The 14834-nt window shown below is 38.1% G+C and overlaps 1 protein-coding gene across 1 annotated transcript in view; it reads left to right on the plus strand.

The window, feature by feature from the left end:
• Positions 1-14834, plus strand: part of ARHGAP42 (Rho GTPase activating protein 42) — a 316155-nt gene that overhangs the window by 96282 nt on the left and 205039 nt on the right. Inside the window, exon 3 of the mRNA XM_055272874.2 lies at positions 14266-14327. Coding sequence (XP_055128849.1) covers positions 14266-14327 — 62 coding nt within the window. The remainder of the gene's footprint in view (positions 1-14265; positions 14328-14834) is intronic.

Here is a 14834-nt window from a genome sequence, read left to right on the forward strand (position 1 = left end):
TCTTTAAGTACATGTGAGGGTGGGGAGGAACAACATGAGCTGTTTTTTTTTGTTTGTTTGTTTTTTGTTTTTTTTTTCTGAATGATCAGAAAATGCTACTTCAGACTTAGAAATGTTGGCTTGGTTTCCCAAATCACAAATTTAGTATAGTGAAGTAGAAAGAGACTTTGGTGAACATGGGAGATAATGCTGATGTTTTCCTTCAGACCTAGAGGTGAAATAATTTTCTGAAGTCACATGGGTACTAGAACCTTGATAACTGGCTCTTAGATTGTCAACTTTGACTTTGAGGTTACTTGTTCATTCACTCAATAAATACTTACCAAGCACCGAGAATTTGTCAGGTACCATGTTGGGTGCTGAAGATACATCATTGTGCAAAGCAGAAATAAATCCTCACCCCAAGGGGATTTGTATTCTTGTCAGAGGAGTTAGATGATAAAACATGTAAGTTCACTATATATTAAACTACGAGAAGTGCTATAGAGATACAAAGAGTCACGATTATTCAGATTTTTTTCTGTAATAGTTTTAATATACAGATATCTGTAATTTTAAGATGTTGGTGTTAGAACAAACTGCCTGTGAAGTGAAGCTTGGTTTATTCTCCATTAATCAAATTTATATGATCCCACAGATATTGACCTAATTCTGGATTTGAAACCATTTGGTGCAAAAGGAGTAACTGACCTCTGAGGCACGCTGGCTGCACCAGCACTAGTTTTTTTGTTTGTGTGTTTGTTTGTTTTTTAATGCATTTAGAGCATTGGGGAATTTTCCCAATTCTCTATTTGTCCTCCTGCCCTGGATAATTGGACTTCTTTTTCTGCTTAGGCATACTTAGTCTGATTGTACACTTGAGTTTTTGTTACCTTGATATATGTGATATTGAAGAAAACCAGGATGTGATATCCTCTTAGCTGGAGTGTAAGGATTGAGAACCAGAGAATACTGTAGAAGACTTTGCTATGTAGTCTAGAGTTTAATTTGCAGGTTCTTAAAAAACACTCAAGGCCTTTGATTGCAGTTGCGCTTTAGGAGGTTTCTTCTAGCATCCGTATATGTGATGAATTATAACATGGAAGTCTTTGCTAGTTCACAGTGAGTCAGAGATTACATGCATCACAAAATCCTTTATGCATCAAGAGAACACTTTAAAATGTGAAGGAAATAATAAAAATATAATTTCAATTTTGACATAAAATGTTTGGACCAGAAAGTCAATAGCCCTGGAAATTATATCTGTTAGAAGTGAGTTAGGAGGCAGGATATAGACAATCAGAAATTAATGGAACTAATTGGCAAAAAAGTAAGGACAAACATATGAGCAAGGAAGAAGACATGTGGGGATGAAAAGGAAGGAGAGTACAGAGGGAGAAATTTGAAAACAAGAATAGAGTTGAATCACAGGCCTAAGAAGTAAAAGAAACATTTGCCTTGGATAGTTATCCAAGGCAAAAAAAAAGAGGTGAATTTAGAGTAATTTCTTTGTCAAGTATAGAATTCAGGACAGTTGGTGAGTCGTGATTCAGGGGGCAGTGGAGAGAAGAGCTTTGGTGTCATGCTTGATTTTTGGGACTCGGAGATAACATCTCAGTGCCGAGAGTACTATTTCTGCCATTGAAATACACATGAACTTCAAGTAAGGAAGTGAAGATGATCCTTACAGATCTTATTGAAATATACACTTTCCTACTTAAATACAGTTTAAATCTTTAATTCCTCACACAAAGTATGCATTTTATTTCCCAAAGTCAGGAGTTGCCAGGCTGCCTAGCATCACAGTCAACTGTGGGGAGCCTTAGAAATTTGATTTCTGGGCTCTACCCCAGGCCTGAACTAAGGCAAACTCCCCTGGGTGATGGCCAGAGGATCCTTTAATTTTATGGAGATCCTTGGTGTCTCATGCAGCCTGTGGAAAATCACTGCTTTAAACACTAGTCTTGGCTGGTTGTGGTGGCTCACACCTGTAATCCCAGCCCTTTGGGAGGCTAAGGCGGGTGGATTGCTTGAGCCCAGGAGTTCGAGACCAGCCTGGGGAATATGGGGAAACTCCATCTCTACTAAAAATACAAAAATTATTTGGGCATGGTGGTGTGCACCTGTAGTCCCAACTATTTGAGAGGCTGAGGTGGGAGGATCACCTTAGCCCAGAAGGCAGAGGCTGCAGTGAGCCGAGATAGCGCCACTGCACTCGAGCCTGGGCAACAGAGTGACACTGTGTCTCAAAACAAAACAAAACAAAAAATCAACTGTAGACTTGTGGTCTATGCAGAAGAAGGCACAGTGGGAGGGTGGTCCTGTTTTAGTCTATTCCTGCAGTGTGCCTTTTGAATGGCCAGATCCCTGATTCCCAGTGTCATGCCAGTGCAGCCACCAAAGCTGTAAGTGCCACTTGTTTGTAGGAAAACCTAGTCATTTCTTGCCACTTTGTCCTTCACAGCCTGAGAATAGGTTTTGTTTTAAGTGTATGTCTTTAGAATAAGAGATGATTTTCATGAGCCAGTGCCGATGCTGTGCAAATTTCCCAGGGATGAAAAAGAAAACAGCTTTCAAATTAAAATTATATACAACGTGTGACTTACTTAGTTCATGCTGATGTGGACTTTGGATTCCCTAAACTTCTCTACCAATAATGAGTGTCTTCTGAGTGCAAAGAACCTCCTGGTTCATGCAAACATGAATCAAATCATCGTCTATTCTTGTTATACTTACAAAATAGAAGGGGGGTCAAAAAATAACTTATGATCTAATCAGTATAATGCTAAGGAGAATGTGCCCAGTGCTTTAGGTACAGTAAGGACAAAATGCTGTGAGAGTATCAGAGCCAGAGAAGGGATTTCCAGCTGGGGACATCAGAAGATGCCTAAATAGAGGGAGTTATTTGAACTGGGTCCTAATGGTTAGGTATGATGCAGACAGAAAATATAGGTGAAAGAAAAACACGAAAATGGGAAAATTAGAGGAATGTGTAGTAGTTTTGAAGTGCAAATCTTGAGATTAGAAATAGTAGCATCTTGGACTAAGTTACATAGGCACGTACCTTATGGCCACATCATGGGGGCCTCAAATTATTTGCAGTATGGAGTTTGGACCCTTTAAAAAAATCCATTTAAAGATTTTGAGTTGGAAAATGACATGATCAAAGGTGCCCTCTGGGAGTTTTATTCTAGCGTCCCTACCTACAATGAGTTAGAGCCACAGAAGCTGGGGAACTAATGTAATATGACAGCAGAGATGAAGTAAGATCCTTATATGGGTATGTAAGAAGGGTAGAGGAGAGAAATCAGCAGCATTTGGTGATTGGATATATGGAAGGAAGGACTGAAGATTATTCCTCACTCATGCTACTAGGAGAATGGTGTTACCAGCACATTTATGTATTCTTATGTGCCAGGGCATCTAGGGGTGGAACAGAATTATGAATTTAGTTTTGACATGTGTTAAACTTGAGATTAAAAAAAAATCCTTAGTATTAAATTTCCTGTAGGTAATTTGATGTGTTAAATTTAGGACGAATGGATGGTGCTGTGGGGCTATACCTACAGCAGTGGAAAAGTATATAAATTTCAGATCTGCTAATTTGGATTCAAAATTTAGTGCTACAGGTCATTAGTTCTATGACCTTGCATGTTATTTAATCTGTATACTTCAGTTTTCCTATCTGAAAAATGCAGAGAATGGCAGTAGATTTGAGGATTTTACATGTGACTTTCTCATGGGATGCCGTGAGCATTAAAGAGCTTTGCACAGTGCTAGCGCTGTATCAGGTAAATCTCCTCCTCCTTTCCACAGCCCCATGTTTTTCTGTTCCTTGGACCTCATTAGGACAGTAGGGCCCTTGCTTGGAGCTAGTTTGCAGACCAAGAGGGAGGAGAAAACAGCATTGTGAAGAGGGAGGAGTGATGATGAAAATAACAGAGAGGGAAAGAGAGAGAAATGAGATTAGAGGCTTACTGTGGAGTTGTTAGCTTTTGAGAGGATGAGGGCCTCTTTTCTGAGACAGGAGACAGGTTGAAGAGAATGAATAAAGACAGTGCTGATCAGAGAGTCTTGAACTTCTCTCACAGAATCAGGAGGCTGGGCCATCTGGTAAGAGTGAGGGGAAGCCTGGGGCTGGGTCCTTGAGAGAAAGATGAGAATTCTTTTTAGATAACCACTGTGGGAAATAAGATTAGGAGTGAACTAGAGTTGAATAAAAGGATTGCCAAAAAGCAAAAGCAAAGGGGTTAGATAGCTTGAACTTTTAGTGTCCTTGTGGGTGTGTGAATTACAGAAAAGAGGTCACTGGAGGTTAAGAGGTTGTGGAAAAGAGCACTGGGCAAGGAAGCGGATGTTGAGGCTTCACTAGGGTGGGTGGTGGCAGGAACTTGGGTGCAGAAGAGCATGAATGGGGTGCTTCGCCTGCGGAATGTGAAGGAGTGCTGGGAGGTCAGTTCCTGATGGCAGGAAACATGGGGGCAGTGTGAGGTGTAAGTGGTTGCTTGTCAGCAGCAAATTACTGATTATTCCCCTTCAGTCAGGATACTTGGCACCCGATTACTCTTTGAGCATAAACAGCTCTGGAACTGTTTGCCTTTAAAGATGATAATCCTGTTCTTTTCCTCCTGTAATGTAGCAGGATACAGGCTGGCACTACTTTTTAATTTTTTCCCTTTGACAATAATGGTTTATTGGAAGACTTTGGAATCAAACAATCAAAATCAAATACCTGCTTCTCCACCTACTAGCTCTGGGATTGTAGGGCAAGTTCTAGCTGATGGATTGTCCTTTTTCCCTCTGTGAAATCAAGATAATACCTACTTCAGCACCTCATATTATGATGTGGACATTAAATGAGATAGTATATGTAATGTCACTGCCTGTTGGTAGAGGAAAATGGTTTCTGAATTGGAGGTGGTTTTGACTTTGGGAAACAGAGTAAACATCATTAAAACAAAACAAAACAAGGCCACATCAGAATCGCACAGGTCCTCATTTTCATGAGCACACTAAGTGTGCTTGCAAAGAAGACAAAATATGTGACTTGAGGACTTCATTAGGCACAACACTTACTGCACTGACAAAAATCTCAGTAAAGTTTTCTCAAAAATTCAGATAAAATTCATTTGAAGTAATAAGATAGTGGGAAGAAGTGTAGGGAAAAGCCAGCAGAAATTAAGTTTTGAAATTGTGTGAAAATGAAAGGTTGTCCTTTTTGTGTTTCCATGTATCTATTTGCCAAAATTTGGCCTTTCATGTATATAAATATAAACCTAGTATATGTATATATATAAATAATATATATACCATATATATATAAATAATATATATACCATATATATATAAATAATATATATACCATATATATATTACCATATATATAAACCTAGTATATATATATGAGTATATATATAAACCTAGTATATATATATGAGTATATATACCTGAACTCTCAAACTACCTTATAGTTTGGCAGTTGCAGAGTAGGTATTACTAAGTTGTCTTAAGCTAGTTCTAGGAGAGTATCCTAAGGAAAAACTATTAGATATATAGCTTAGAATTATTTCCATAATCTGCTGTGACTTTCACCCTGGAGCCATCATCATTATTATTAATTTTCATAGGTAATGCTAACAATCTGGAGCAGTAGTAGCAGCCACTTTCTCTTACGGGGCAAGTCCCTGGCTTACAGAAGGTTTCTTTCTTTTGAGTCTAGCTGTGATATGGTTTGGCTCTGTATCCTCACCCAAATCTCATCTCGAATTATAATCCCCCTGGGTCAAGAAAGGTGATTGGATCATGGGGGCAGTTTTCCTCATGCTGTTCTTGTGATAGTGAGGGAGTTCTCATGAAGTCTGTTGGTTTAAAAGTGGCAGTTTCACCGGGTGCGGTGGCTCATGCCTGTAATCCCAGCACTTTGGGAGGCCGAGGCGGGTGGATCACGAGGTCAGGAGATCGAGACCATCCTGGCTAACATGGTGAAACTTCATCTCTACTAAAAATACAAAAAATTAGGCGGGCATGGTGGTGGGCACCTGTAGTCCCAGCTGCTCGGGAGGCTGAGGCAGGAGAATGGCATGAACCCGGGAGGCAGAGCTTGCGATGAGCCAAGATTGCGCCACTGCACTCCAGCCTGGGGGACAGAGCAAGACTCTGTCTCAAAAAAAAAAAAAAAGAAAAAGTGGCGGTTTCCCCTATGTGCACTCTCTCTCCTGCCACCGTGTGAGACATGCCTACTTCCCATTTATCTTTGGCCATGATTGTAAGTTTCCTGAGTCCTCCCCAGCCATGTAGGAGCGTGAATCAGTTAAACCTCTTTTGTTTATAAATTACCCAGTCTCATGCAGTTCTTTATAGCAGTGTGAAAACAGACTAATATAAGTTGTTATGCTGGTGAGGATAAGAGAAATGAGAGTATTCAGTTAGACCAGAAGAGAGCGAAAGATTAAAGACTTGGTCACAAGTTCTGAATCTCAGCCCAAATGTGTTTTGGCAGGCAATGTTGGGATCCACATTGATAGACACGATTAAAGTATAGCACAGATTGGTGCCTGGGTACCTGTGCAATGTCAGAACCCAGGCATGGAGGGAGGCACTGGGAACAGGGGCTGAGTGAGAATTTAAAAGGACGCTAGACTATGGGTCATAACCCCTGCCAAGAGTCTGCGTAGTACAGTTAAAGGACAAACAGGAACAAGGGAAAGCATAAAGAAATCCCTCAATGGTAAGCCAATGGATTCCAAAGTAGGAATTCTTTACATGTGCCTTGTGAAGAGTCTGGATTGGTGTTTGATTGCTGGAGGGACCAAATTCAGCACAGGTGCTTGTAATATAGACAAGATAGGTAAGTGCTGAGGCAGAGATGCCCCTAACCCTATGCAGAGTATCTTCTCAACTTTATAAAAGTTTAATTTTATTATCATTTTCTTTTGTGGACTGTGCATTTCTTATTTCCTAATACTTAATTAGGAACTATGCTATGATATTAAACAACTTTGTAATTACTCGAATAATGTCTAGTAAGCTCCTCCAACTTGGTATGTCTCATATTTGTCTAAACTTAACTCATCTGATTGCATGGCTTCATTGGGATTCCTTGATGATAGGATATAATTAAATAATTTAAATGCAGGATTTCAGAGCGTGTTCTCAAGATGACTCTGTTTTTGATTCGTGTTTCGCAATTAAAAAACAAAATCTGTAATCCCAGCACTTTGGGAGGCCGAGGCGGGTGGATCACAAGGTCAGGAGATCGAGACCATCCTGGCTAACACGGTGAAACCCCGTCTCTACTAAAAAAAATACAAAAAATTAGCCGGGTGCGGTGGCGGGTGCCTGTAGTCCCAGCTACTCGGGAGGCTGAGGCAGGAGAATGGCGTGAACCCGGCAGGCAGAGCTTGCAGTGAGCCGAGATCGTGCCACTGCACTCCAGCCTGGGGGAGAGAGCAAGACTCCGTCTCAAAAAAAAAAAAAAAACAAAAAAACAAAATCTGACCACAAGGAGGACATTGTGGAGAACCAGACTTAGATACCTCAATGATAACTAAATTCCCATGTGTTTTTCATGTGAGCCTTTAGATTACAAGGGGCTGTGAAGTATCAGAAGAAGGATATATGCCTCCAAGCACTAGGTTGTATTTACAGTGACATGCCAGTATTTGTCAGTAGGGCTGTGACTTTTTTTTCTGTTGATTTATTTAGTAGGAAGCAATTTATTGACTTTGCAAGTGAGCATCCATGGAGCTTGAAGCCAGAAATGAAGTGGAAAAATCTTACTTGATATTGTGGCTCCTAGAAAATAATAACTAGAATTTGTGGTTGCAAATAAAACCAGTATTGCAGAGTGGATGGCCTATCAGTGAGGGTATTAATTGCTACCAAAGACACCAAGTATCTGGTGGGAGAGTTGGTGTCACTTTTAAGAAAACTCAGCCTGTTTTGCTGACATGGTATTTATTGTTTAGGCATACCACAAACTGATTATGCTTCTTATTTTGGTTATGGACTAAATTGTTCTTAAAATTTACCATTGGATACAGCAGTCAGTATGCTACCTTTGATTTTTTAAGTGTTCAAAAAATTAAGACTCTCTCAGTGGAAGTTCCAAGCATAAACTACTGATGTGATGGTCCTTAGATTATTGCATGCTTTTGTAGTATAATGCTGGGTATCACTTGGCTATCACATTTATCCTACTCTTATTTTTCTTGGTGTGGCCAGATCTAGAAGCATATGACCAAGTCATCTGCTCTGGCGTGTATCCAATTTAAGTGATAATGTTTTACTCCTTGTTTCCTACTCTGTATGAAATGTCAGTTCAGAGGGATACTATGAAAGGGCTTTACAGAGCCTACACTGTCATCCAAATGGAAAAGTAAGGTTATTGTTGGGGCATCATCTAGACTTATAAAATGTAATTGCATTGGTTCAATCTGGCTTTTATAGACTTCTATAGATTTTTAAGTTTTCCTAGCCATATAACAACATCTAAATTCTTTCTGCTGACCCAGTTCTCCATTGTAGCATATCTGAGGGTGTTATGCCAAGTGTCAAGTTCCAGCCCAAGCCGAGGACCGAGGGGAGTGGGTGGATGAGTGGCAGGTAGCTGGAAAAAACGCTCGCGAGATCGTAGACACTTTCGATATGGCTTTACTCTCTCTCTGGGCGTGAGTGAGCTGTGGGTGCAAGCAAGCCATGGGTGCAGTCAAGCCATGGGCACGAGTCTGGGCGTGAGCCTTAGCAGGGTAATTATACCTTTTACAGAGAGTAGTGGCTCCAAGCCAAGCACGTGCTCACGTGAGTGATCACCTAATGTATTTTGCATGGTTACATAACATGCAGAGTTGTGCGCCTGCGCTCCAAACCCGCTGAGTCATACTGCTCTGGAAGGCCGCCTTGGCCTATTCCTGACTAAAGTGCCGCCATCTCCCTTACAGAAGGTCATAAGGGATTTGTGCAGTCTAATAAAGTGATATAGTGTGCTGTTGACATAATTGTATATGTCACTGAATTTATGATCTGTACTGTTTTTTGGGTATGTGTTTTATGTTATTTAAGTTTAAGGAAAGACTTCTGGAAGAAATTTTTAGCACAGCATTGTCTGATTATGATGTAAATGTTAATTGGATGCAAGAGAGACATGCTTTCCCAATTCTCATTGTAGTTTTAAAATATATAAAGCCCAAACTGATCAATTGTTGAAACATTTAATGGTATATTACCTAGTATTTAAGATAGTGGAGTTATGTCAACAATGAACACAGCAATTTTTAAAATTTTCTCTCATTCTACTTTTAGACATTAAACAGATCTTCCAGGCAAAAATAGTAGTGTGAATTTAAGCCTGCTAAAAAGATTAATCTACAAAATAGGTATTTTAGACAGTTTAGGAATGTTTCAGAATTTATGATATTGGCAAATGTAGAAGCTGTCATCATACTTCCTCACTGTCTAGGTATGATTCAACTATTGTGTTTGTGAACATTTATACTCTCAGCACCTGTCATAAATAGACTTGAGTAATAGATTTTTTTTTTGTTCTGAAAGTGTTTTTCCAATATTATGTTGTAGAGATAAAAAGGAAACCTATGGTAATATTCTTAAACTCAATAATTTGTTAGAAAGTTATAATTTATATATGAAGCTATATTTTGAATGTTCTTTAGTAATCTCATGCTCCAGATGGACAGGAAGGGAGAGAGATTAGTACTGAATATAGTCAGGAAATTTTCATGCAGGTGGCAGGAGTTTAGATAGCTAACATAATGTCCCAAAGTGTCTGGCCTATCTTTTCATGATATTTCATGAATCCTAGAATAAGAGTTGGTATGTTTCTCCTTGTAGAGCAAATAGATTGTGGAGATGTATTGTTAAACTCCCAAATGCATTCAATGGTCAACTATTTTCAGTCTACTGTGTATTAAGTATTGGTTTTGGAATATATCTCTGACTAAATCAAGCTCTTGTCATAAAAAATATTGTTATGGTTAAAATCTGTAATTTTAGGACCAGCTGTTGTATTACATGTTAATCTTGATCCCCAAAGTCAGATAATAAAGTAGTTGTTATTCATGTAAATAATAATATTGATAAATAAAATACGAGGTATTACAAATTATTGCTGATACTTGAGTATTAGAAATGTGCATGTAACTTTCAGATTTTGCTTAAGGAAAGTCTGAGAATAAAAGGCTCAAGCATTCACACAAACCCAATAACTATTCTGTATAAAGCACAGTGATGGGTGCTGGGGGTAGTTATTTTGTGTATGCCTTTTGCCCAATGTCTGGTGTAGAATAGACTCCACAGTTTTCATGGGCTCGTAGGGCATTTTTGGGTCTTGTGTACCAGAAATTCTAACCCTGGCCTCTCATGTCTAGGGAGCTGCTGGGGCACACTAGGCAGTTTGGATCTGCCTGGCTTGTGTCAGAGGTTTCTGTTAGACTTTGTAGGTGGGTCAGGCAGGGAAGTGACTGGAGATCCCCATCAGCCTGTTCTCTTAAAATGCAATTTACATGATCATACCTTACATTCTTGTACCTGCTCTATGGTATTGTAAATTCCTGTTTAAGAAAGCACAGAAAGATCTGTGTTATGTTAAGCCTAGAAAACTATTAACACAATACTTTGATATTATTATAAATGAGAGGTTTTAGAGGAAAATTTCAGATATGGGCTTAAAAAGTTAGGCCACTGTTACTAATTCATAAAATGAATATTTAATATCCTTAACATTTTTTTTTAATAGAACAAATGACAAACATGAGTGTCTTCATTGTACCAAGAAATATGTAGTTTTCTGGAACTGAGACTACAAAATTTAAAGAGACCCAGTCATAGTTTTTTGAAGTCCTTTCCCTGAAAAATCAACAAAAAAAAAAAGAGGGCAGAAAATTTGTTGTCAGATTGGGGCCAGTGTCAGAAAACTCCTGGAGGGAGAGGAGTTTTTGTTGTGGGGAACCAGACATGCAATTGCTTTTGCGTGTTAAAATTTTTCTCCTCAGACATTGCCATTATAATCAACTATTATCTTACTAAATCTATAAATAGTGTTCATATGGGAAACAGACCAGAAAACCACTCAAGTAAAATAGAAAACAGCATCATAAATTTTTAAACAAAAAAGTAGAATAGCAAAATGAGAGCTTGTTTTCTTACTTGTAACCAAAATCTGACTTAACACAACTTCACGATTTGCTCTTGAGGTAGGAGGTACCTTCGGGGAAGCCTGTGGACTTCAGCTGTTCTCAGAGGCAATACCCAGGAGCTAGTGAAATATAGCCTGGGGCTGCATGAGCCAGTGATCATTTCCTGGCTTGACCAGATGGGAAGTTCAGTGTGCTCCTGCCAATCTAATATTGTTATATTTTCATTTATTCCAAAATAGCTGTTGACAGGCTTCTATGTACTCGGTATTTATTTAGCCCTTTGGGAAATTTAATAAATAAAGGATCTATGTCCTCTTAGCATTTAGACTAGTATGAAAATAAAGCATTTGTAGCATGTTTTATTTTTCATTATTTGTTGAAAAAGTTATAGATTTTGTTAGGATTAATGAAAACTAGCAATCTCCTATCTTGCCAGTCCGCACTACTTACTTTAATTTCTCAGAAAGACTGTTGAACTTTCAGTCATTTCTTGTAATTTTTTCAAGACCATGATTGTCCTGCTATTTTTAAAATTTGTTTTTCAGTTTTAGATATTTATCATTTGGCTTCACACTGTCTTCATACATGTCTTTACTTCATACTATTTTACACGTACCTTTCTCTTAGTCTCTTGATAGTTAAAACAACTTTGGCAAAATCAGTTTTTCATGTTACATTGTAGTGACTTTGTACATATTAGTTACAAGTCAACTACTTAGTTTATTGTAATTATGTTATTTGTATAACGTTGTTTTCCCAGGAATTAACAATTGACTTGGAATTTTCTTTTCTTTTTTTTTTTTTTTTTTTTTTTTGAGACAGAGTCTCGCTCTGTCGCCCAGGCTGGAGTGCAGTGGCACGATCTTGGCTCACTGCAAGCTCCGCCTTCTGGGTTCCCCCATTCTCCTGCCTCAGCCTCCCGAGTAGCTGGGACTACAGGCGCCCACCACCACGCCTGGCTAATTTTTTTTTTTTTTATTTCTAGTAGAGCTGGGGTTTCACCGTGTTAGCCAAGATGGTCTCAATCTCCTGACCTCGTGATCCACCCGCCTCAGCCTCTCAAAGTGCTGGGATTACAGGCATGAGCCACCGCACCTGGCCGGAATTTTCTTTTTAAAAAAAAAAACGTACTTATTGTTACACTCAGGCAGCCCAAACTGACCTACCTCTTGACTTCTTTCTCTATAGACCTGTTATCATTGCCTTCCAGCATCCAGAGTTTTGCTGACTTCTTCAAGCTCACCAACCAAGAGCTTCAGTGGCTGTAGATACCTACTAGAATGATGAAATACTTTAACCAAAAGAAAGCACAAAAATATAATATGCTGTTATACACTCCAGTTAAAATATTCTTTATATTTATATAATAATTTTTTGTTCAACTAACTGTTGTCAAAACTGGAATGTATTATAACATTAATACCAGTATTTCTGAAGAGATCTCTTTTATCCCAACTTTAAAGAAAAGACCATTAATGTGTTTATTAGATTATCCTGAGTCTCCCAAGTAATCCATTGATTTCTGTTATGGTAACTGTGAATAAAATCCAGTATGAAATAATCATAGGGTTTAACATTTCACACCAGTTTGGCTAGTGTAAGACTAGTAATTCTGAAAAGAGAAAACAACATTTTAAGTTGGAATTTTTAATTCTTAAATGGAAAATATTTTTTATCTTCCTTAATGAGTTCTTTTGATGAGACTCTTGATTTGTTTTTCTCACTTACTTGTCTTTGTTGTTGGCTTTATGCCAGAATTACTAAACTGCTGATCTCACAGGATGTTTCCAGTATTAAGATGAGGAAAGGAAGTGACTAGGAATCTAACAAATAAGGCTGTATGGCCCGGTGCAATGGCTCATGCCTGTAATCCCAGCACTTTGGGAGGCTGAGGCAGGAGGATCACTTGAGTCCAAGAGTTTGAGACCAGCTGGGCAACATAGTGAGACCCTGCCTCTACAAAATAAATAAATACATAAATAAACTATTAGCCAGGTGTGGTACACACCTGTAGTCTTAGGTACTTGGGAGGCTGAGGTGGGAAGATTGCTTGAGCCTGGGAGGTCGAGGCTGCAGTGATCTCACCACTGCTGTCCATTCTCAGCAACAGAGCTAGACCCTGTCTCAAAAAAAAAAAAAAAAAGACATAGAAGAGAAGGTTTACTTGTGTTATCATTTTTGTGACCCAAACATTCTAACTTTGGTTAATTATTCATTTTAAGCATTAGGTATGAAAAATTGATATGGGTGAATTACTCTTCCATAATCGCCATTTGGACCTATGCATTTTTAAAGAATATGCTACTATAACCTCCCTTTAATTTATTTGCTTAGTTTTTATTTGCCTCCACAATGTTTCTGAGTACTTGATCTTTCCCATTTCAACTTAAATTGCTGTTCTTGTTCAATTCCTACTAAAAGTAAAGCAATACAGGTACAGATAGTTTTCTAAAGCAGGCCTCTCAACTTTAATACAGAAACAGATTACCAGGAGATCTTGTTAAAATGCAGATTCTGGGGTGGGGCCTGAGAGTCTGCATTTCTAACAAACTCCCAAGATGCTGATGTTAACGCTGAATTGAAAAGCAAAGATCTAACATACCTTGGATGTAGAAGTAAAGTTGATCCCTTCAGTATATGGAATCTGTTTTCAATTATCTGTGACCCTTCAGCTTCTAGAAGTCAGTGGAAAATTTTGCATTACTGGCTGCTACTAAGTATATGAAATAGTAGATTTGTTGCTTCTTACAGACTTAAAAATGTTTGATTATTTTTAGGTCACTGCTTACAAATGATTTCAGTGCTATGTTTATCAATGTATATGTATATTTTACATATTAGATATATAAGCTATATTTCTTCCAATGTCTTTGAAGAAAAAATATTGTTGGTACTTGCTGAGCTTTAATTTGTACATACATCTCTGATCCATAGCTGTTAGTGATTAGGATCCTATTGTATATTCTTTTATGGTTATACAAACATAAAATCACAGAATATAATATATACAAATTAATAGTATACAGAATATACTATATACAAATTAATAACTAGCTTCCTTGTAATGTGTCTTCCTGTGTAATTAGATATTAGCAATGAAAACATTAATGCTTTGCATTTTTTTTTTTCCAAACAGCTCAGTCACTAAAAGAATTTGCAAGACTACTCATTGCAGTAGAAGAAGAAAGGCGAAGACTGGTAAGTCTGTGCTATATTTCTTAAGAATATTGCTTTGTTTCAACAAATTAAGGAGAAAGAATAGACCTCCTGAACTAGAGAACTTTATACAAGGCCTTATGATTTGACACATCTACTAATTTTTACATGTATTTTTGAAAAGATTTTTGACTATAATTATCATATATTGCTATTAAGATATACCATTTTTTTCTAATTATTTGCTTGGCATATGTAAATTACCTTTATTTTGCTTGCCATTTTCTGCTCTAAGGGTTAAAAATAGTGATCAGACTGCCATTAAGAAACCCATTCTAATTCAGCAAACATTTAGAGGTTCTAACAACCTCAGTGTTATAATACAGACATGTTTCAAATGTTTCAGATAATTCATGGAAGGAGGAACTTACTTGCCAGGGTAATATTAAAAGGTAACGTTTGAGTTGAACCCTGAAGGTTGGGAGAATTTTGCTAGGCTGGGAAGGATAGGGAAAGCATTCTAGATTGATGGATGAATATATGCAAAGG

Source organism: Symphalangus syndactylus, chromosome 3 (genome assembly GCF_028878055.3).
Source record: "Symphalangus syndactylus isolate Jambi chromosome 3, NHGRI_mSymSyn1-v2.1_pri, whole genome shotgun sequence".
NCBI classification, from domain to species: Eukaryota; Metazoa; Chordata; class Mammalia; order Primates; family Hylobatidae; genus Symphalangus; species Symphalangus syndactylus.